Below are 22,718 nucleotides of genomic sequence, written 5' to 3'. Positions count from 1 at the left end.
AGTGAGACCGGAAGGCAATGCTTCTGCCACATCCTCTGGATTTAAATGGGAGGACAGTTAAACAAAGGCTAGTGTCCTCTTTGAACCCAAGCATTCAGAAAAAACTGCAAAATCAACTGCGATAGACCATCTCCCCTACTAGGTCCTGCTTTTGCAACATCAAATGGCCAGCCTTCTGGAGTGGGCAAAGTAAACACTTCAAAGACCCTCTGCAAGTCCACTTGGAAGTATACCAGCATTGAAATTAATTACTGGGAGGAGCTAGCTACCAATTGTTCAAAATAGCAACAGCCTATCCATCAATTTGGAACATGTTTTGAGTCCAAAGGATAGAGTGGCAGCAGAAGAAAGAAAAGAAGACACATCCTGCAATCTGGGGCCCACAGCTTTGAGATGTCCTGCCCCATATGCCCAAAGGTATGCACATCAAGAATTAACCTCAATCACCTGAAGACCCATGCCAGAAATCCAGGACCCTGAGATGACATCAACCTCGAATCAAGGGACAGCTGATGATGACAAAATATAGTCAATGATGGAGCACCCAAAGCGCTCTTGGGTAGAGAATTCCCTAGATTCACAGCCCTTTGATTGAAGAAATGTATCCTCATTTGAGTAACAAATGATTGGCCCCTTCTTGAGGCTGTGTTCCCGTGCTCTAGATTCTCCAGCCAGTGGAAATCACATCTGTCTCTACTTTGTCAAGCCCCTTCAGAATTTTGTACGTTTCAATGAGATCACACCTCCTGAGTCTACGACCTAGTTACTAATTGGACAAACTTCCATCCCAGGGACCAATTTCGTGAAGCTTTGCTATACTGCCTTCCTTGTGACCCAAACTGCACATACTATAGGTGTACTTTCACTAAAACCTGTACAATTTCAGGAAGACTTCATCCTTTTATTCCAATCCCCTTGCATTAAAGACCAACGTGTTATTTGCTTTTATAATTACTTCCTTGTAAAGGCACACCCAGTCTCTGAAGATCAACATGTACAAGTTTCACACCTTGTAAAAATATTCTGTTTTTATACTCTTTTTATAACCAAAATATCAACAGCTTCACTTATCCACATTGTACTCCATCTGCCATCTTGTTGCCCACTCACTTACCTGTCTATTTCCCTTTGCAGCCTCTGTCTTCCTCACAACTTACATTCTCACCAGCTTTGTATCAGCAAACTTAGATACATTACTCTCCGTCTCTTGATCCAAGCCATTAATATGGATTGTAAATAGCTGAGGCCCCAGCACTGGTCCTTGTGGCACACCACTATTCACAGCCTGTCAAATTGAGAATGCGCCATTTATGCCTATTCTTTGCTTCTTGTACATTAACTGATCTGCTGCCAGTGCTAATATATTGTGCCCTACTTATGTCTATTAATATTTTTGTGTTGTACCTTATTGAAAGCCTTTTGAAAATCTAGGTATACTACATGTATTGGTTCCCTTTATCTACCCTACTAGTTACATTCTCCGAAAAGTTTTAAATTTGTCATTGTTTCCCGAATCTGCACCCATACTGACTCTACTTACAATCTAAACTCAGAAGATAATTTTCTCACTTATGTCCTTATCATCATCTTTTACTCTGAGCTGCCACTTCTTTGGCTTTCTGACTGTCTTTTAAAAATATTGTGTACCCAAGAATAATTTACTCTGGGTGGTGGTTGTGGGGGGAAAAGAAATCTACATTTTTTGTAAACGAATGCTTAGCAGATGCCCAATTATTTATGGTCTGCTTTTGTATGGTAGCAGTGTCACTCAACTCTTGATCAGGGCTATGTGCCAGAAGCAATTGACATGGAGGCTTCAAAATCTTTTGTGTTCCTTGTCCAGAGTTGTCTAAAGAAAAAGAATTGCTAACTTCAGGCACAACATATTTTTTCATCTTCCAATTTTGTGTATCTCGCACTGTGCATCCATTGCAGGCTGTAGAGTATAGACATTATATCTTGGGAAATTCGAAGGGCCTAACTAAGCTATGCTGTGCCTCTCCCTTTCACATCCATTCATCCTCCCTCTTTTCTCCACACAGCCTTCCAAAATATGCAGAACTACATTGCATTTGGCTGAAATCATCTGCCAATCTCAGACTATGGAACTGTTTGGCAATGTGACAGTGGATGTAGATATGGCCGTATGTCAAAAACTTATAATTGCCTCACCAGATAAAGTTTTATCAAGGTGAACTGCACTACAGTCATTTAGTCATCCAGCACCTCTTGGAGACATTAGGAGAAGGTGCTTTCTATCGTTCCATTCTTCCCTATAAGTAATGTAAAATGCTGCAGTTACGCCACTAAGTCACCTGAAACCTTACACAAATCTCGATAGTTCTACTTTCACATTGATAATGTGATGGCCTCACTAATGGGTGAATTTTCAGCTGAGAACATCTTCACTGCATCACCTCGGGGACCGGGATCAGCAGCACACCTCTGCTGTTCTCCCTCTTTCTCTCCCGACTCCTTCAGCCATGCAGCAGGAACTCAACCATACGGAGGCAGACTCCCATGATGGACAACACTCTCAGTTGCCAAAACCTCCTTGTACACCTCTATTGCCTCCATAAACACCCTGCAACTCTTTGAAAATGGGCCTTGACGACCTGTACCTCAGAGCTGAGATCTCCATGCAGAGCAGCATCTCTTTAGGTAGCCATCATTCGTCGAAGCACATCGCACCGTGAGAGCGCGAGCCCACTCAAAAGCAACAACATCACTAAAGGCACGGCACCACCCCAACTCCTTCCAGCTGCCATTAAAAAGCGAGGATTTAAACGGTCTAATTCAGCTCTATCATGCAGAAACACCAACCAGCAATTCTTGAGACATAAATAAATAAACCAAGAAAAGACAGAAAGGAAACGTGCACAAGGTTGGAAAGACTGATTAAAAGATTAGCAGAGGCGGGACTTTCTGCGTAGACAGGTACCAACCTTCCCACTCCTGCCGCTAAGGGGGATTCAGGATAGGGTGGTTTCTAGAGGATGGATTGGAGAGGGGAGCGTTTCAGACATGTATAAGGAGCTTGTGGGAACAGAGGAGACGCAGACCGAGGAGCTGAAGCGAAAATGGGAGAAGGAGCTGGGGGGGAGAGAGAGAGGAGGGCCTTTGGGCGGGCGCGTTGAGCAGAATCAATGCGACCGCAACATGTGCCAGGCTCAGCCTGATTCAATTCAAGGTTGTGCACCGGGCTCACATGACAGTGGCCCGGATGAGCAGATTCTTTCGGGTGGAGTATAGGTGAGCAAAATGTGCGGGAGGACCAGCAAACCATGTCCACATGTTCTGGGCATGTCCAAAGCTGAAGGGATTTTGGCAGAGGTTTGCTGACGTCATGTCCAAAGTATTAAATACAAGGGTGTTATTGAGTCCAGAGGTGGCGATTTTCGGGGTGTCGCAGGATCCGGGAATCCAGGAGGAGAAAGAGGCAGATGTTCTGGCCTTTGCTTCCCTGGTAGCCCGGAGGCGGATATTACGAGCATGGAGGGGACTCAAAGCCCTCCAAGTCGGAGATCTGGCTATCGGACTTTGCTGGCTTTCTCTGGAGAAAATTAAGTTCGCCATGAGAGGGTTATTGATAGGGTTTGCCCGGAGGTGGCAACCATTCATCGACTTCTAGAAAGGGGGGGGGGGGTAGGTGAGCGTAGATTAGGGGGTTAAGTAATGGTGGGACCTGTGGGAGAGGGAGGTGGTATTTGCACTATGTTTATATTTTTATGTACATTGTTTATATTGCTGCTGTTACAATGCCAAAAAAAAACCTCAATAAAATGTTTATAATAAAAAAAAAGATGAGCAGAGCCGAAGCCTGCGGAAGCACTGCCGCTCCCATGCTCTCACCATGTGATCCCCCCCCCCCCAGTGCAGTCTTTTAAAAAAAAATAGGGATGCATTACAAAGTCTCTTGCTTACTTTAGTCTTTTTATTCACAGAGGTGACATACAACTGTCAACACTCCCACATTTATTTTTTGTGATAGAATCCCTGTGAGTTTGTTCTTCTGTTCATAACTGTATTTTCACTTAATTCTTGATAATATGAAGCTTTTTTTTTTTGAGACGTGTATGCTATTTAATAATTGGCTTTGTTAAGTAATGGGTTGAGAGACATTGCAAAAAGTTGTCTCATTTATGTTAAGTATTCATTAATTGACACTGATATGTAAAGGGGCTTCAGGTGGCCTCTGATAGGTGATGTATAGTTAGAGTTTTGTGCAAAGGCTGTTGGAATGAAATAAATGTATGTTTGTTAAAAAGGAACAGAACTTTAGACTCTTCATATCACAGCAACTAAAACATTTAACAATTGGCAGCAGAGGATGATTGCTGTGTAAATGTGAAGGGTTGAAAGATACAACTTTTCCAGATCAAACCAAGGAGTGAGAAAAGACAAAAAAAAAGGGATATATGGCTGAACCGAGGATAAAGATGGCTGGATATGACTATCCTCTCTTATTTTCTGAAAGGGAATCGTACGACCAATGGAGAACTGCAGTAGTTATGTGGACTAAGGTAACTGCTTTGGGAAAGAGAAAAGACGGTTTGACATTGGCTCTTTCTCTACCATATGGCAGTAAAATCCAAAACAAAGTGCTTTCTGAGCTGGAATTGGAAGAGTTAGACTCAGAAGAAGGTCTGGAGACTTTATTACATTATATGGATAAGATTTATAAGAAAGATGACTTGTTAAGTGCGTATGAAGCATGGTCGGATTTTGATAAGTTCCGGAAAATGGAGGATATCTCCATGGATGACTATATAATGGAATTTGGCAAACTATATAAAAGGCTGCAGAAACACAACCTGGAATTTCTACAGTCTGTGTTGGCCTTTAAATTACTTGACTGTGCTAGAGTGAGCAACATGGATAAACTCCTGGTTTTGACAGGAGTTCAGTTTACTGATAAGGATACCTTATTCGAACAGATGACAAAAGCTTTACAAAAGTTTCTGGGGAAACATTCGATTCCAATGGCTCTGATGACCCAAATAGGTCAGCCTGCAATAAGGCAGAATATGGAAGATACACTACCAACAGGATGGCGAAATCGTATGGCTACGAACAGGGCTCAAGACTATAGAAGGAGACCGAGACAAGGAAATTATGAAGACAGAAACCCAGTTAGAACCTACAATAGGAAGATGAACCCCAGAAATGCACGGGGCATGATAAATTGATGTTTTCGATGTGACTCTCAATACCATTATGCTTTCAACTGTCCAACTCGTTATGATAGAGTGTTTGAAGCGACACATGACACAGAAGAGTCAGAAGAGGAAAAAGATAGCGACCAGAAAGAAGGCATTGTCCTATTGACGAGCAGTTTTACGCCAGTAATGAGGGTGTTGATTGCAGAATCCTTCAACTGTGCTGTATTGGACAGTGACTGCACATCTACTGTGTGTGGAATTGACTGGTTAAAATGTTACCTGGTCTCTTTGAATGCTGAAAATCGTAATAAGGTGAAGGAATTTGAAAGTTCCGCAAGTTTCAGGTTTGGGGATGATAATACTCTGAAGTCGCTGAAAAGTGTGGTGATCCCTTGCAATATTGCCGGAGTGAATCATTTCATTAGCGCGGATGTTGTATCAAGTGCGATACCTTTGCTTCTGAGCAGACCGTCGATGAAGAAAGCACACATGAAACTGGATATGGAACAGGATAAGGCAACAGTTTTTGGAAAGACGGTGGACTTACAATTTACACAGTCGGGACACTATTGTATTCCATTACTGACAAATAATATTTCAAGTAGAGTGGTTAAGGATGTGTTAATGGCAGTTGAAAATGGGACTTTAGCTGATAAAAAAGCCTGTGGTATTAAAACTGCACAGGCAATTTGCACATCCGTCTCCTCGGAGGCTGAAAAATGTATTAAAGGATATTGTAAGGGATGACGACTACACTAAACTGATAGAACAGGTTAGTGACCGCTCTGAAGTTTGTAGGAAGTACAGAAGGACACCAGCACGACCAATAGTAACCCTACCTTTGGCCAGGGATTTTAACGACATTGTGGCCATGGACCTTAAGATCTGGGATAAAGTAAATAATATATTTATTTTGCATTTTGTAGATTTAGCAACCAGATTTAGTCAATCAACGATTGTACGAAGTAAAGAAAAGAGAGTAATTCTGGATCAAATCGTGGAAAAATGGATAGGGACAGGAATGGGTCCACCGGCAAAATTCCTTGCGGACAATGGGGGAGAATTTGCCAATGATGAGTTTAGGGATATGTGTGAAAACATGAATATCAGAGTTATGAATACGGCTGCAGAAAGCCCATTTAGTAATGGTGTCTGTGAAATAAATCATGCTGTCATCGATGACATGCTTCAGAAGATTTTGGCAGATCGACCAGATTGCAGGCTAAATTCAGCTTTAGCATGGGCGGCACATGCAAAGAATTCACTGCAGATGGTTGGGGGCTATAGTCTTTATCAATTAGTGTTTGGTAGAAATCCTAAAATTCCATCCATTTTGGATGACCAGCTTGGGAGGGGACTACAATTAGCTCTGGTTTTGCTGAACATTTAAATGCATTACATAGCAGTAGAAAAGCTTTTTTGGAAGCAGAAGTCTCTGAAAGAATTCGCAGAGCTTTAAGACATAACGTACGGCCATCAGATGCCGTTTTTCAGCAAGGAGGCATGGTAGACTATAAGAGAGACTATTCTAATGAATGGAAAAACCCAGGGAAGATCATAGGCATAGATGGCAAAACAATTATTTTGCAACATGGTAATCAAACTGTTCGGGTACATTCATCAAGGATAATGGGTACAGATTACAAATTTTCAAATTTAGACAGAGCAGACAGACATGACAAGGAACCAGAGTCATCTGGTACGCATGTGTTACAGAACTATGAGGACCAATTAACTCATATAGACAGGGTTTCTGTGGAGGAACACAACACTTCTGATGAATTAGAACAGGTCATTTTTCCGAAAGGGCAACTGCCAAAAGTTGGTACAAAAGTGACATACTTGCCTGAAGGGTCTAGTCAATGGAAGGATGCAACTGTTATTAGTAGAGCAGGGAAGGCCACTGGAAAGTATAAACATTGGTTGACTGTACAGCATTTAGGGGAAGGAGTCAAGACAATGGATTGGGAAAACCAAGTTCAAAAATGGAAGGCACAGAAACGCAGTGCCAGTTCAGATAGTACATCGGATACTGAACAAGTTCGCAGGAAAAGGTCGAGAACTATTGAAAGGACATCCCACAGCAGAAGGGAAAGATCAAGCAGTAGCAGTACAGAACGAGATACCAGGCAGGAGAGAGGACGTAGTTTATCAAGATCTCGGAACATGAGTAAGACTACGAATACTAATAGGAGTAGAAGCTCACATGCACGTGAGATTTTGGTGGCTTCAAATAAATTAGCTGAAAAAGTTACCAAAGAAGCTAAACAGCAAGAATTGCATAGTTGGCGTGAATTTGGGGTATACACGGAAGTACCGGATAGGGGACAAAGAGCTCTATCCCACAGATGGATTTGCACGGAAAAGGTTCTTCCGGATGGAACTTATAAGGCAAAGGCCAGGCTTGTGGCAAGGGGATTTGAAGAAAACTTAGAAGATCAGGATTTAAGGGTAGATTCACCTACAGCAGGAAAGGTTATTTTAAAGATCTTCTTGGCTCTATTAGCCACAAAGGCATGGGAATGCAAATCTATAGATATAAAAGCTGCCTTTTTGCAGGGGCATCAGCTCCAGAGAGACATTTTTATCCGTCCTCCGAAAGAAGCAGCTAACACAGAAGGGGTACTCTGGAAGTTGAACAAATGTGAATATGGATTAAATGATGCATCTAGAGTCTGGTATTTTTCGGTAAGGTCAGTTTTGTTAAAGTTAGGCTGTTGCTAGTTGAAAGCAGATCCTGCAATGTTTTACTGGCACTATAAAGGAAATCTTTATGGCATTTTTATGATGCATGTCGATGATTTTGTGTGGGGTGGGACTAGTGATTTTGAAGCTATTGTAATCTCTGGTTTGAGGAAAGAATTCAGGGTTGGAAGTCAGGCTTCCGGTGCATTTAAATATATTGGTCTGGAAATTGGACAGACTAAGTTAGGGGCAACTTTACGTCAGCAATCTTATTTGGAAAGCATCAGCCCAATAACAATGAGTCGTGGCCGAGTTTCACAAAAAGACGCAATGGTTTCAGATAGAAAAAGAGCAACTGCGATGTTTAATTGGGCAACTGAACTGGTTAGGTAGGCAGACTAGACTGGATGTGAGTTTTGATGTCTTGGAGTTGAGTACAAAAATGAATGATCCCAAAGTGGAAGACATAATAAGAGCAAATAAAGCGTTGGTCAAACTAAAAATGCAGGAGTGTGTTTTGAAGTTCCCGGTTTTAGGTGACCTTAGGCACTTGAAACTCATAGTTTATAGTGATGCATCCTACGCAAATTTATGTGATGGGGTTTCAAGCACAGCAGGTTTTATAATTTTCCTTTTGGGGAGCAATGGTAAATGTTGCCCGCTTGTGTGGGAAACAAAGAAAATAAGGAGAGTGGTAAAAAGCACTTTGGCTGCTGAGACGTTAAGCCTTGTAGAGGCGGTGGATATGGCCTTTTATATAAGTATGATATTGACAGAAGTTTGGGTAATATACCTATTGACTGTCACATTGACAATAAATCCCGGTGGGAAAATGTGCACTCTACAAAAAGTGTCAATGAAAAGAGGTTACGGATAGACATCGCAAGTTTGAAGCAGATGTTGGACAGAGGGGAAATAACAAAAAATTAAATGGGTCGACAGGAGCTATCAACTGTCGTACTGTTTTGCGAAAAGAGGGGCGAGTTCACAGAAACTTTTGGATATTGTTTCTGTGACTTTTTTTTTCTTTCTCGTTCAAAAAAAGGGAGGGGGGAATCATGTGTGTTTTTGAGTTTCATGAAATTTTGTTTTCACCTAATTATTTATTTTCTCCAAGGAAGGGGAGACTGTTAAGTAATGGGTGAAGAGACATTGCAATTAGTTGTCTCATTTATGTTAAGTATCCATTAATTGACACTTGTATGTAAAGGGGCTTCAGGTGGCCTCTGTCACGTGATGTATAGTTGTTTTGTGCAAAGGCTGTTGGAATGAAATATATGTGTGTTTGTGAAAAAAGAGCAGAACTTTAGACTCTTCATATCACAACAACTAAAACATCTAACAAGCTGCTGCAGAATAATTCCTGCATGTTAGTATAGATGGGATCAAATGCTTCACTTAGATGCTAAACTCTGATTGTGACTTTGTAGTGATTGTGTCAAAACTTGATGCCAGCAAAGTAAGTTGATATATATTAAATTTTCTCTATTTCTGCCAGAAGAATAAACCATTCACTGTATACAACTGTCTGAAATACCTTGATGCTCGCAGGTCAGAAAATCTGTCCATATAAGTAAGTTGAAATAGCTTGGATATGAATGTAATCTTAACCTATTGCCCCTCATTGCAAACGTTCAAAAGCAACATTTGAAATTGCTTCTTAAACAAATCAAAATGTAACTTTCAATTTATTTTTTCTCCTCCTATGATTTTACCAAGAACACGGATCAAAGTGCCACTGGATATGCTCAATACATTGTTTTGTTATTGGTTCAGGTGAAATTACAGCAGAAGAACTACAACAGCGTTTGGATGGTGCTAAGGAACAATTAACAACAGAAAACGGTCTGGGCAACAATGAACGTGAACGCATTCGGACCCAAGGCAGGTTTTGAGTCTGCAGTTTGAATTATAATTGTGATCTTGATTATTCCCAGTACAGTGATACATTAGGATTAGCCAGATAACTATTGCGGACATCATTGCCACAAATATGGAAAATTTGCACATGAGCATTTAAATCCATTGTATACTCATTTTTCCCAAGTTTTCTGGTGATTCTAAAGTTTGGTGGACTGGTTGTGATTGAATCATTGACGTTGTGCTTCTCTCTTAAAAAGGCAGTTTAAAGGATTTGAAGAAACTGCATATGACTTTCCATTTGCAGTTGTATCCTCCAGTATTTATCAACATCATTGTTACCCTGTGGAAGGATCCTGCAAAGAATAGATACATTAAGTGGACAGTTTAGTGCTGGTTATTTTGGTATTCAGGCTGAAATACAAGTGTTTATTTATAGTTTGGACAAATCCTCTGTGAACAATAATGCAAATCAATGCATTGGTTGGAATGCATAAAACATAAGAAATCGTTGCTGCTGCCTGCAAAGCTTTTTCCAGCCCAATGATGTTACCCATTGTCAGCCAGGACTTAAGATCCTGATTGTGAGAAACACCGCTCACTTAATAATAATTTACACTTAGCCAAATTCTGAAGAAGTATTTTATTCAATCGATCTTGCAAGAACGGGTGCAGCCCATCAACATTGGCAGACACAAAGAATTCATACAGCATTACTTTGTTATATACAATCTGTGAGAAACCCATCCCACAAACTGCTGAAAGGGCAGTTTCCTTATCAGTGATTCCTTATTTGGACTTGTTATGTTCATTTTGTCTTCCCCCTTGCTTAGTGGTTTCTGTTAGCTCCTGGTATATCCTTGGACCGTCAATTAAAAGATAAGAATGAGGCCCCCTGCTTGCACCTGCGTCCTGTTATTGTACATCCCGTTCCTCCCCGAAGGTCAGTCCTGTACATAGTTACAACAACTTGCTCACTGTAGCTCACACACAGCTTCACTTGACATCTTAATTTCCCATCAAGCCCTATTGTTGACATCTTAATTGTGAACCAGAGTTATACATGTAAAAACAACATAAAATGCTCATTTCTCATATGATTGAAGCAGAAATAACTCCGCACAGCCTCTCCAAGGTAAGTCCATTAAGCGCAGGAGAGACAAAGCAGAGGACGTGCCCCTTTTTGAAGCACTAACTGCCGTACTTGGATAGGTTTGAATGGATGAGGTGGATAGTTGCGTTAATCAGGTCAGTGGAGGGGGGGTGCTAAGTTGAGTTACACAGCTGTTAGATCAGGTTTTAAACTCAACGTTTACTGGGTTAGTACGCACTGCTGCTTCACAGCGCGAGGGACCCGAGTTCGATTCTCGGCTTGGGTCACTGTCTGTGCGGAGTCTGCACATTCTCCCCATGTTTGCATGGGTTTCCTCCAGCTGCTCTGGTTTCCTCCCACAAGTCCCGAAAGGCATGCTTGTTAGGTGAATTGGACATTCTGAATTCTCCCTCTGTGTACCCGAAGAGGCGCCCGAATGTGTCGACGAGGGGATTTTCACAGTAACCTCATTGCAGTGTTAATGTAAGCCTACTTGTGACACTAATAAAGATTATTATTATTATGCCAGTAATAAGAAACTTTCGATGTGGGTCCTTGGGAGCAGGGAATCAGCCCATTGTAAGTTTGAACTTCCCAGGCAACAGGATGCCCTTATGCGCACCTCCCTGTGAATCCAGAGACTGGAACATTTGGACCAAGGTTTCAGTCTCAACTGAGCATTGTGTCCAATTCTAAGTGCTGTAGCTTCGGAATGAGAGGGTAAAAAAGATTTTGAGAATGGTTCCAGGGATGAGGGACTTTCAGTTAGATGGCTAGATTGGATTTGTTTGCCTTACAGAAGATTGAGAGGAAATATAGGCATTTTGAAATTGAGGGGTCCGGATGCAGTAGATAGGTTAAAATTGTTTCCATTGACAGAAGGTTCAAGAATCAAAGGACACCAATTTAAAGTGATTGGCCATACAACAATAGGCGACATGAGAAAAAAACCTTTGTGTGTCATGAATAGTTAGAATAGAGAGACTTCATAAAATCCCTACAGTGCAGAAGGAGGCCATTTGACCCATCAAATCTATACTGCCCCTCCAAAAGAGCACCCTACCTAGGCTCACTCTCCCGCCCTGCCCCTATAAGCCACACATTGATCTGTGCATTAACCTGCACATCTTTGGACACTAAGGGAGGAAACCAGAGCACCAGGAAGGAAACCCACTCCGACATCGGGAGAATGTGTAAGCTCTGCACAGTCACCCAAGGCCGGAATCGAACCCGAGTCCCTGGCGCTGTGAAGCAGCGGTACTAACCACCGTGCCGCCCAATCTGTAATGCGTTGCCTGAGAGTTTTGTGGCGCAGATTCAATCATGGCTTTCTAAACAGAATTGCATAATATTTGAAGAGAGTAGATTTTTAGGGCTGCAGGGAAAAGGCAGGGGATTTCGATTAACGTGACTTGCTGTTGAAGAGATCTAGAATGGGTACTGTCCTCAATTGCCCCTGTGTTTTAAAAAAAAAAAAAAAAAAAATTTTATTAAAGGTTTTCATAAAATGTCAATAACAAAATGAGAAAGAAAAAAGAACCCAACAGGGTTGAGTACAAAACACAATCTAAAAAAGCAACCCCCCAAACCACCCCCCCCCCCCCCATACCTCAATAATAAATGAACATTAACACCCCGACTTAACACACCAGGTGTATACACCCCCTCAGACCCTTCCAGTGTAAATAACAGAAACAAAAATAAAGTAAAACCCCCCCCGAGCTGCTGCTGCCATTGACCAATGTCTATCGTTCTGCCAGAAAGTCTAAGAACGGTTACCACCGCCTAAAGAACCCTTGTACCGACCCTCTCAAGGTGAATTTCACCCTCTCCAATTTAATGAACCCTGCCATATCGCTGATCCAGGATTCCACGCTTGGGGGCCTCGCATCTTTCCACTGAAGGAGAATCCTTCGCCGGGCTACCAGGGACGCAAAGGCCAGAATACCGGCCTCTTTCGCCTCCTGCACTCCCGGCTCCTCTGCCACCCCAAATATGGCGAGCCCCCAGCCCGGTTTGACCCTGGATCCTACCACCCTCGACACCGTCCTCGCTACGCCCTTCCAAAATTCCTCCAGCGCTGGGCATGCCCAGAACATATGGGTGTGATTTGCTGGGCTCCCTGAGCACCTAACACACCTGTCCTCACCCCCAAAGAACCGGCTCATCCTTGACCCGGTCATGTGTGCCCTGTGCAGCACCTTAAACTGTATGAGGCTGAGCCTCGCGCACGAAGAGGAAGAATTCACCCTCCCTTGGGCATCTGCCCACGTCCCCGCTTCGATCTCCTCTCCCAACTCCTCCTCCCACTTACCTTTCAACTCCACCACCGAGGCCGCCTCCTCCTGCATCACCTGGTAAGTTTCTGAGATCGTCCCCACTCCCACCCACCCCCTCGAGAGCACCCTGTCCTGTACTGTGTGTGGCAGTATCCGCAGGAATTCCACCACCTGCCATCTGGCAAACGCCCTTACCTGTAAGTACCTGAAGGTGTTCCCCGGGGGGGAGCCCGTACTTCTCCTCCAGCTCACCCAGGCTCGCGAACTTCCCGTCCACAAACAGGTCCCCCAACTTTCGTATCCCTGCCCTGCGCCATACCGAAAACCGTCCATCTGTTCTCCCTGGGACGAACCGATGGTTACCCCGTATTGGGGTCCACACCGAGGCCCCAACTTCCCCCCTGTGCCGCCTCCACTGCCCCCAGATTTTGAGGGCAGCCGCCACCACCGGGCTCGTGGTATACCTCCTTGGAGGGAACGGCAGCGGCGCCGTTGCCAGTGCCCCCAGACTCGTACCAACACAAGACGCCGTCTTCATGCAGCCCCCTCCATCACCCACTTGCGCACCATTGTCGCATTGGCGGCCCAGAAGTACCCACAGAGGTTGGGCAGCGCCAGCCTCCCCCTATCTCTACTCCGCTCCAGGAACACCCTTCTCACCCTCTGAGTCCCTCGCGCCCACACAAACCCCATTATACTCCTGTTAACCCGCCTGAAAAAAGCCTTCGGGATAAACACGGGGAGGCACTGGAACAGGAACAAAAACCTTGGGAGCACCGTCATTTTGATTGACTGCACCCTACCCGCCAAGGACAGCGGCAACGCATCCCACCTCTTGAACACCTCCTCCATTTGCTCCACCAGCCTTGTAAAGTTAAGCCAATGCAGGGCCCCCCAGCTCCTGGCCACCTGGACCCCCAAATATCTGAAGCTCCTCTCCGTCCTTTTTAGTGGGAGCTCGCCAATCCCCCTCTCCTGGTCCCCTAGCTGAACTACGAACAGCTCGCTCTTCCCCATATTGAGCTTGTACCCCGAAAAGTCCCCGAATTCCCTAAGGATCCTCATTACCTCTGGCATTCCTCCCACCGGATCTGCCACATACAGCAGCAGGTCGTCCGCATAAAGCGACACCCTATGCTCCTCCCCACCCCACACCAACCCCCTCCAGTTCCTCGACTCCCTCAGTGCCATAGCCAGGGGTTCAATCGCCAGTGCGAAGAGCAGAGGGGACAGGGGACACCCCTGACTCGTCCCTCGGTGCAACCGAAAGTACTCGGACCTCCTCCTGTTTGTGGCCACACTCGCCATCGGGACCTCGTACAACAGCCTAACCCACCTGACAAACCCCTCCCCAAACCCGAACCTCTTCAGCATCTCCCACAAGTACCCCCACTCTACCCTATCGAAGGCTTTCTCAGCGTCCATCGCCACCACTATCTCCGCCTCCTCCTCCCTCGCCGGCATCATGATAACGTTCAAAAGCCTCCGCACATTCGCGTTCAACTGTCTCCCCTTCACAAACCCCGTCTGGTCTTCATGGATGATCTGCGGCACACAATTCTCAATCCTCGTGGCTAAGACCTTCGCCAGCACCTTGGCATCTACATTTAGCAAGGAAATCGGTCTGTAAGACCCACATTACAGGGGATCCTTGTCCCGCTTCAGGATCAAGGAGGTCAGTGCCCGGGACATCACGGGGGTAAAGCCCCCCCCTCCCTTGCCTCATTAAAGGTCCTAACTAACAGCGGGCCCAACAGGTCCATATATTTTTTATAGAACTCGACCGGGAAACCATCCAGCCCCGGTGCCTTCCCCGCCTTCATGCTTCCTATCCCTTTGATCAGCTCCTCCAGCCCAATCGGGGCCCCCAGTCCCTCTTCCACCTTTGGAAACCTCAATTGGTCCAGGAAACGGCCCATCCCTCCCTCCTCCTGTGGGGGCTCGGATCGGTACAATTCCTCATAGAAGTCCCTGAAGACCCCATCGATGCCAGCCCCACCCAGCACCACGCTCCCTCCCCTGTCCTTAACTCCCCCGATCTCCCTAGCTGGGTCCCGCTTCCGAAGCTGATGCGCCAGCATCCGGGTTGCCTTTTCCCCATACTCGTAGACTGCCCCCTGGGCCTTCCTCCACTGCACCTCCGCCTTCCTGGTGGTCACCAGGTCGAATTCGGCCTGGAGGCTGCGCCTCTTCCTCAACAATCCTTCCGCATACCTCCTGTCTACCCTCACCATCTCCCCCACCATCCTCTCCCTCTCCTCCCGCTCCCTGTGGGCCCTAATGGAGATCAGCTCTCCCCTCACCACCGCCTTCAGTGCCTCCCATACCATCCCCACTCGGACCTCCCCGTTATCGTTGGCCTCCAGGTACCTCTCTATACTTCCTTGGACCCGCTCGCTCACCTCCTCGTCCGCCAACAGCCCCTCCTCCAAGCGCCACAGCGGGCGCTGGTCCCTCTCCACGTCCACCCAATGCGGGGCGTGGTCCGAAATGGCTATTGCTGAATACTCGGTATCCTCTACTCTCGCTATCAGCGCCCTACTCAAAATGAAAAAGTCGATTCGAGAATAAGCCTTATGGACATGTGAGAAGAATGAAAATTCCCTAGCCCCTGGCCTTGCAAATCTCCAATGGTCCACCCCTCCCATTTGGTCCATCAATCCCCTCAACACTCTAGCCGCCGCCGGCTTCCTACCCATCCTAGACCTGGTGCGATCCAGTGCAGGATCCAACACCGTGTTAAAGTCTCCCCCCATTATCAGGCCCCCCACTTCCATGTCTGGGATCTGACCCAACATGCGCCGCATAAAACTTGCATCGTCCCAGTTCGGGGCATACACATTTACCAGCACCACCCTCTCTCCCTGCAACTTACCGTTATGTACCTACCGCCATTATCTGCCACAATGCTCGACGCCTCGAATGACACCTTCTTACCAAGATCGCCACCCCTCGATTTTTGGCATCAAGCCCCAAGTGAAACACCTGACCTACCCACCCTTTCCTCAGTCTTACCTGGTCTGCCACCTTCAGGTGTGTCTCCTGGAGCATAACCACACCCGCCTTGAGCCCCTTCAGGTGCGCGAACACACGGGCCCGCTTAACCGGCCTATTCAGTCCCCTTACATTCCAGGTTATCAGCCGGATCAGGGGGCTACCCGCCCCCTCCTCGGCCAGCCACGCGCCCGCACCCCACACCCGGCCAGTTCCCCACAGCGGCATACCCCCGTCTCGACCCTCCCCCCCCCCCCCCCCCCCACTCGCTCCAGCTCCTCCTTGACCTTAGCAGCAGCAACTCTATTCTCTCTTCCTCCCCGCCCCCCGGCACGGACCCATCCTAGCTGGTTTATTCCCCCCATTGCACTTCTGCAAGTCAGCTGACTCCTGCTGGCCCTGGCCACTTCTGCCTCCCCTTAGACTCCTCCCATTATGTGGCACACCCTCCTCTCCCACTCCCCATCCACAAGCTCTTCCCTCACCCCCCTCCGTTCTAAGCGCGGGAAACAATCCTCGCTTCCCTGCCCCAGCCCCCCCCCCACCCAGTCTTCGGCACGGGGAAAAAAGCCCGCACTCTCCACCTACCAGGCCACCAACCAAAACAGTGCCCAACCCGCCCCATCCACCCTCCCCAACCTGAAAGAGAAAAACACAGAGAAAAAGAAACCCAAAACAATGCAAAGCCCCCCCCCCCCCCAAATCAAAAATAGGCATAACATCCACTGCAGTCCCCAATCGCCCATCCCGACCCTCAGTCTGTGTCCAGCTTCTCGGCCTGAACAAAGGCCCACGCCTCCTCCGGAGTCTCAAAATAATGGTGCCGGTCCTTGTAGGTAACCCACAGTCGCGCTGGCTGCAACATGCCAAACTTCACCCTCTTCCTGTGCAGTACCGCCTTCTCTCGATTGTACCCGGCCCTCCTCTTCGCCACCTCCGCACTCCAGTCCTGATATATCCGAACCGCCGCGTTCTCCCACCTGCTGCTCCTCTCCTTCTTGGCCCACCTGAGCACACACTCCCGATCGACGAACCGATGGAACCGCACCAGCACCGCCCGCGGAGGCTCGTTAGCCTTGGGCCACCTCGCCAACACTCAATGGGCCCCTTCCAGCTCCAGGCGCCCCTGGAAGGACCTTGCTCCCATCAGCGAGTTCAACAGGGTGACCACATAGGCCCCCACGTCCGGCCCCTCCGGGAGGCCCAGAATCCGCAGATTCTTCCGCCTCGACCGATTCACCATCTCCTCGAACCGATCCTGCCATTTCTTGTGGAGCGCCTCGTGCGCCTCCACCTTTACCGCCAGGCCTAAGATCTCGTCTTCATTGTCAGAGATCTTTTGTCGAGCCTCTCGGATCGCCACCCCCTGGGCCGTCGGTGTCTCCAGCAGCTTATCAATAGAAGCCTTCATCGGCTCTAGCAGGTCCGTTTTAATCTCTCTGAGGCAGCTCTGGATACCTCCTGTTGCTCCTCCGCCCACTGCCTCCACGCTGCCTGGTCTCCGCCCGCCACCATTTTGTCCTTCTTCCCTCCCTTCTTCTAGTCCACCACCACCTTTTTTGTCGCCCAGCTCCTAGTTAAAGCCATATACTGACGGGGAGCTATTATTAACTCCTTCCCACACCGGGAAACGTCGAAAAAGTCCCCTTGGGGGCCCTGAAAAGAGCCCAAAAGTTCGTTTTTGCGGGAGCCGCCGAATGTGCGACTTAGCTCCGCATAGCCGCAACCGGAAGTCTCGAGGGGGAATCCTTTTGGCAGTGTTCGCTTCACCAATCTGCCCCAAACTGTCTGTGGAAACTCCTGCAAAAGGTCTGAGAGTCCGTTCCAGACGGGAGTTGCCGAATGCGCGACCTACTCCTCCATGGCCGCCACCGGAAGCCTCGTCCCCGCTTCTTCAGTGGGCTTGGTGCGATCTTTTCACAGTTCTTCCCTCGGCTGCTAGAATTCACCTTTGAACAAAGAAGAAAGAAATGTACAGCACAGGAACAGGCCCTTCGGCCCTCCAAGCCCATGCCGACCATGCTGCCCGACTAAACTACAATCTTCTACACTTCCTGGGTCCGTATCCCTCTATTCCCATCCTATTCATGTATTTGTCAAGATGCCCCCTAAATGCCACTATCGTCCCTGCTTCCACCACCACCTCCGGAGCGAGTTCCAGGCACCCACTGCCCTCTGCGTAAAAAACTTGCCTCGTACATCTACTCTAAACCTTGCCCCTCTCACCTTAAACCTATGCCCCCTAGTAATTGACCCCTCTACCCTGGGGAAAAGCCTCTGACTATCCACTCTGTCTATGCCCCTCATAATTTTGTATACCTCTATCAGGTCTCCCCTCAACCTCCTTCGTTCCAGTGAGAACAAACCGAGTTTATTCAACCACTCCTCATAGCTAATGCCCTGATGGGATTACCAGGCAACATTCTGGTAAATCTCTTCTGCACCCTCTCTAAAGCCTCCACATCCTTCTGGTAGTGTGGCGACCAGAATTGAACACTCTACTCCAAGTGTGGCCTAACTAAGGTTCTATACAGCTGCAACATGACTTGCCAATTCTTATACTCAATGCCACGGCCAATGAAGGCAAGCATGCCGTATGCCTTCTTGACTACCTTCTCCACCTGTGTTGCCCCTTTCAATGACCTGTGGACCTGTACTCCTAGATCTCTTCGACTTTCAATACTCTTGAGGGTTCTACCATTCACTGTATATTCCCTACCTGCATTAGACCTTCCAAAATGCATTACCTCACATTTGTCCGGATTAAACTCCATCTGCCATCTCTCCGCCCAAGTCTCCAAACAATCTAAATCCTGCTGTATCCTCCGACAGTCCTCATCGATGTCCGCAATTCCACCAACCTTTGTGTCGTCTGCAAACTTACTAATCAGACCAGTTACATTTTCCTCCAAATCATTTATATATACTACAAAGAGCAAAGGTCCCAGCACTGATCCCTGTGGAACACCACTGGTCATAGCCCTCCAATTAGAAAAGCATCCTTCCATTGCTACTCTCTGCCTTCTATGGCCTAGCCAGTTCTGTATCCACCTTGCCAGCTCACCCCTGATCCCGTGTGACTTCACCTTTTGTACTAGTCTACCATGAGGGACCTTGTCAAAGGCCTTACTGAAGTCCATATAGACAACATCCACTGCCCTACCTGCATCAATCATCTTAGTGACCTCCTCGAAAAACTCTATCAAGTTAGTGAGACACGACCTTCCCTTCACAAAACTGTGCTGCCTCTCACTAATACGTCCATTTGCTTCCAAATGGGAGTAGATCCTGTCTCGAAGAATTCTCTCCAGTAATTTCCCTACCACTGAAGTAAGGCTCACCGGCCTGTAGTTCCCGGGATTATCCTTGCTACCCTTCTTAAACAGAGGAACAACATTGGCTATTCTCCAGTCCTCCGGGACATCCCCTGAAGACAGCGAGGATCCAAAGATTTCTGTCAAGGCCTCAGCAATTTCCTCTCCAGCCTCCTTCAGTATTCTGGGGTAGATCCCATCAGGCCCTGGGGACTTAGCTACCTTAATATTTTTTAAGACGCCCAACACCTCGTCTTTTTGGATCTCAATGTGACCCAGGCTATCTACACCCCCTTCTCCAGACTCAACATTTACCAATTTCTTCTCTTTGGTGAATACTGATGCAAAGTATTCATTTAGTACCTCGCCCATTTCCTCTGGCTCCACACATAGATTCCCTTGCCTATCCTTCAGTGGGCCAACCCTTTCCCTGGCTAACCTCTTGCTTTTTATGTACGTGTAAAAAGCCTTGGGATTTTCCTTAACCCTATTTGCCAATGACTTTTCGTGACCCCTTCTAGCCTTCCTGACTCCTTGCTTAAGTTCCTTCCTACTTTCCTTATATTCCACGCAGGCTTCGTCTGTTCCCAGCATTTTAGCCCTGACAAATGCCTCCTTTTTCTTTTTGACGAGGCCTACAATATCTCTCGTTATCCAAGGTTCCCGAAAATTGCCGTATTTATCCTTCTTCCTCACAGGAACATGCCGGTCCTGAATTCCTTTCAACTGCCACTTGAAAGCCTCCCACATGTCAGATATTGATTTGCCCTCAAACATCCGCCCCCAATCTATGTTCTTCAGTTCCCGCCTAATATTGTTATAATTAGCCTTCCCCCAATTTAGCACATTCATCCTAGGACCACTCCTATCCTTGTCCATCGGTACTTTAAAACTTACTGAATTGTGGTCACTGTTACCGAAATGCTCCCCTACTGAAACATCTACCACCTGGCCGGGCTCATTCCCCAATACCAGGTCCAGTACCGCCCCTTCCCTAGTTGGACTGTCTACATATTGTTTTAAGAAGCCCTCCTGGATGCTCCTTACAAACTCCGCCCCGTCTAAGCCCCTGGCACTAAGTGAGTCCCAGTCAATATTGGGGAAGTTGAAGTCTCCCATCACCACAACCCTGTTGTTTTTACTCTTTTCCAAAATCTGTCTACCTATCTGCTCCTCTATCTCCCGCTGGCTGTTGGGAGGCCTGTAGTAAACCCCCAACATTGTGACTGCACCCTTCTTATTCCTGATCTCTACCCATATAGCCTCACTGCCCTCTGAGGTGGCCTCCCGCAGTACAGCTGTGATATTCTCCCGAACCAGTAGCGCAACTCCGCCTCCCCTTTTACATCCCCCTCTATCCCGCCTGAAACATCTAAATCCTGAAACGTTTAGCTGCCAATCCTGCCCTTCCCTCAACCAGGTCTCTGTAATGGCAACAACATCATAGTTCCAAGTATTAATCCAAGCTCTAAATTCATCTGCCTTACCCGTAATACTTCTTGCATTCAAACATATGCACTTCAGGCCACCAGACCCGCTGTGTTCAGCAACTTCTCCCTGCCTGCTCTGCCTCGGAGCCACACTGTCCCTATTCCCTAGTTCTCCCTCAATGCTCTCACCTTCTGACCTATTGCTCCCGTGCCCACCCCCCTGCCATACTAGTTTAAACCCTCCCGTGTGACACTAGCAAACCTCGCGGCCAGGATATTTATGCCTCTCCGGTTTAGATGCAACCCGTCCTTCTTATATAGGTCACACCTGCCCCGGAAGAGCTCCCAGCGGTCCAGATAACGGAAACCCTCCCTCCTACACCAGCTGTTTAGCCACGTGTTTAGCTGCTCTATCTTCCTATTTCTAGCCTCACTGGCATGTGGCACAGGGAGTAATCCCGAGATTACAACCCTCGAGGTCCTGTCTTTTAACTTTCTGCCTAGCTCCCTGAACTCCTGCTGCAGGACCTCATGCCCCTTCCTGCCTATGTCGTTAGTACCAATATGTACAACGACCTCTGCCTGTTTGCCCTCTCCCTTCAGGATGCCCTCTACCCGTTCGGAGACATCCTGGACCCTGGCACCAGGGAGGCAACATACCATCCTGGAGTCTCTTTCACGTCCACAGAAGCGCCTATCTGTGCCCCTGACTATAGAGTCCCCTATAACTATTACTCTTCTGCGCTTTGACCCTCCCTTCTGAACATCAGAGCCAGCCGTGGTGCCACTGCTCTGGCTGCTGCTGTTTTCCCCTGATAGGCTATCCCCCCCGACAGTATCCAAAGGGGTATACCTGTTCGAGAGGTGGACAACCACAGGGGATTCCTGCACTGACTGCCTGCCCTTTCTGGTGGTCACCCATTTCTCTGCCTGCACCTTGGGTGTGACCACATTTACATAACTGCGATCTATGACGCTTTCCGCCACCTGCATGCTCCTAAGTGCATCCAATTGCTGCTCCAACCGAACCATGCGGTCTGTGAGGAGCTCCAGTTGGGTGCACTTTCTGCAGATGAAGCCATCCGGGACGCTGGAAGCCTCCCGGACCTGCCACATCTCACAGTCAGAGCACTGCACCCCTCTAACTGACATTGCGTCAATTAATTAAAATTTAAATTTAAATTTTTTTTAAAAAATATATTTTTTAAAATGTCAAAGTTACTGTTAACTATCTGTTTCCTAGCACTAGATTTCTAATAGAAATGCGAAAGCTAAATATAGTACTCTCCGATCTCTGGCTTAGATACCCCTCTAAATTATAATTAAGTAATTATGTTTAATTAGTTACCAATGCTTAATATTTTTAATTTAGTGTAGATTCCCAAACAGCCACTCAGGCCACAGCTTTTCTGTGATGTCACTTCAGTTTCCCCCCGACACACAATTTGAAAAAGGTATAAAAGTAAAAATGAGTAAAAATCACTTACTTACCTTCTTACCTTCTGAGTGTCTTAGATGTTCTCAGGTTCTCTCCCTGACAGAGACTGCTCCTCCTCCGAATGGCTCCCGAAACTGGGCCGCGATCTTTTAAAATCTCCGCTCCGACTCGCAGCTCCCGCGCTTTTTAAATCTCCGGTGCTGTTTTCACTGTCCCGGCTCACTCACCTCTCGCGCTGTTTTCAATGTCCCGGCTCACTCAGCTCCCGCGCTGTTTTCAAAGTACCGGCTCACTCAGCTCTCGCGCTGTTTTCAGAGTCCTGGCTCCCTCAGCTCCCGCGCTGTTTTCAAAGTGAAGGCCCTCAGGTCAGCTTGCAGCTTTAAGCTTGCCCTTCCCCTGCCTGCATGCTGGAAGAGGCCCTGTTTATCCTGCAGTTGCAGCCAAATCTTTTACTGTTTCTGCC

General features: G+C 47.1%; 1 protein-coding gene across 9 annotated transcripts in view; it reads left to right on the top strand.

The window, feature by feature from the left end:
* The window catches only part of rnf6 (ring finger protein (C3H2C3 type) 6), a 97,638-nt gene that overhangs the window by 65,361 nt on the left and 9,559 nt on the right, over window positions 1-22,718 (top strand). For all 9 annotated transcript variants that reach the window (XM_072476898.1, XM_072476901.1, XM_072476895.1 and 6 more), the window contains one exon: window positions 9,624-9,731. In XM_072476898.1, coding sequence (XP_072332999.1) covers window positions 9,624-9,731 — 108 coding nt within the window. The remainder of the gene's footprint in view (window positions 1-9,623; window positions 9,732-22,718) is intronic.

Source organism: Scyliorhinus torazame, chromosome 15 (genome assembly GCF_047496885.1).
Source record: "Scyliorhinus torazame isolate Kashiwa2021f chromosome 15, sScyTor2.1, whole genome shotgun sequence".
Lineage (NCBI taxonomy): Eukaryota > Metazoa > Chordata > Chondrichthyes > Carcharhiniformes > Scyliorhinidae > Scyliorhinus > Scyliorhinus torazame.
Note: the sequence above shows the minus strand (reverse complement) of the source record. Positions and strands in the feature narration are given on the sequence as shown.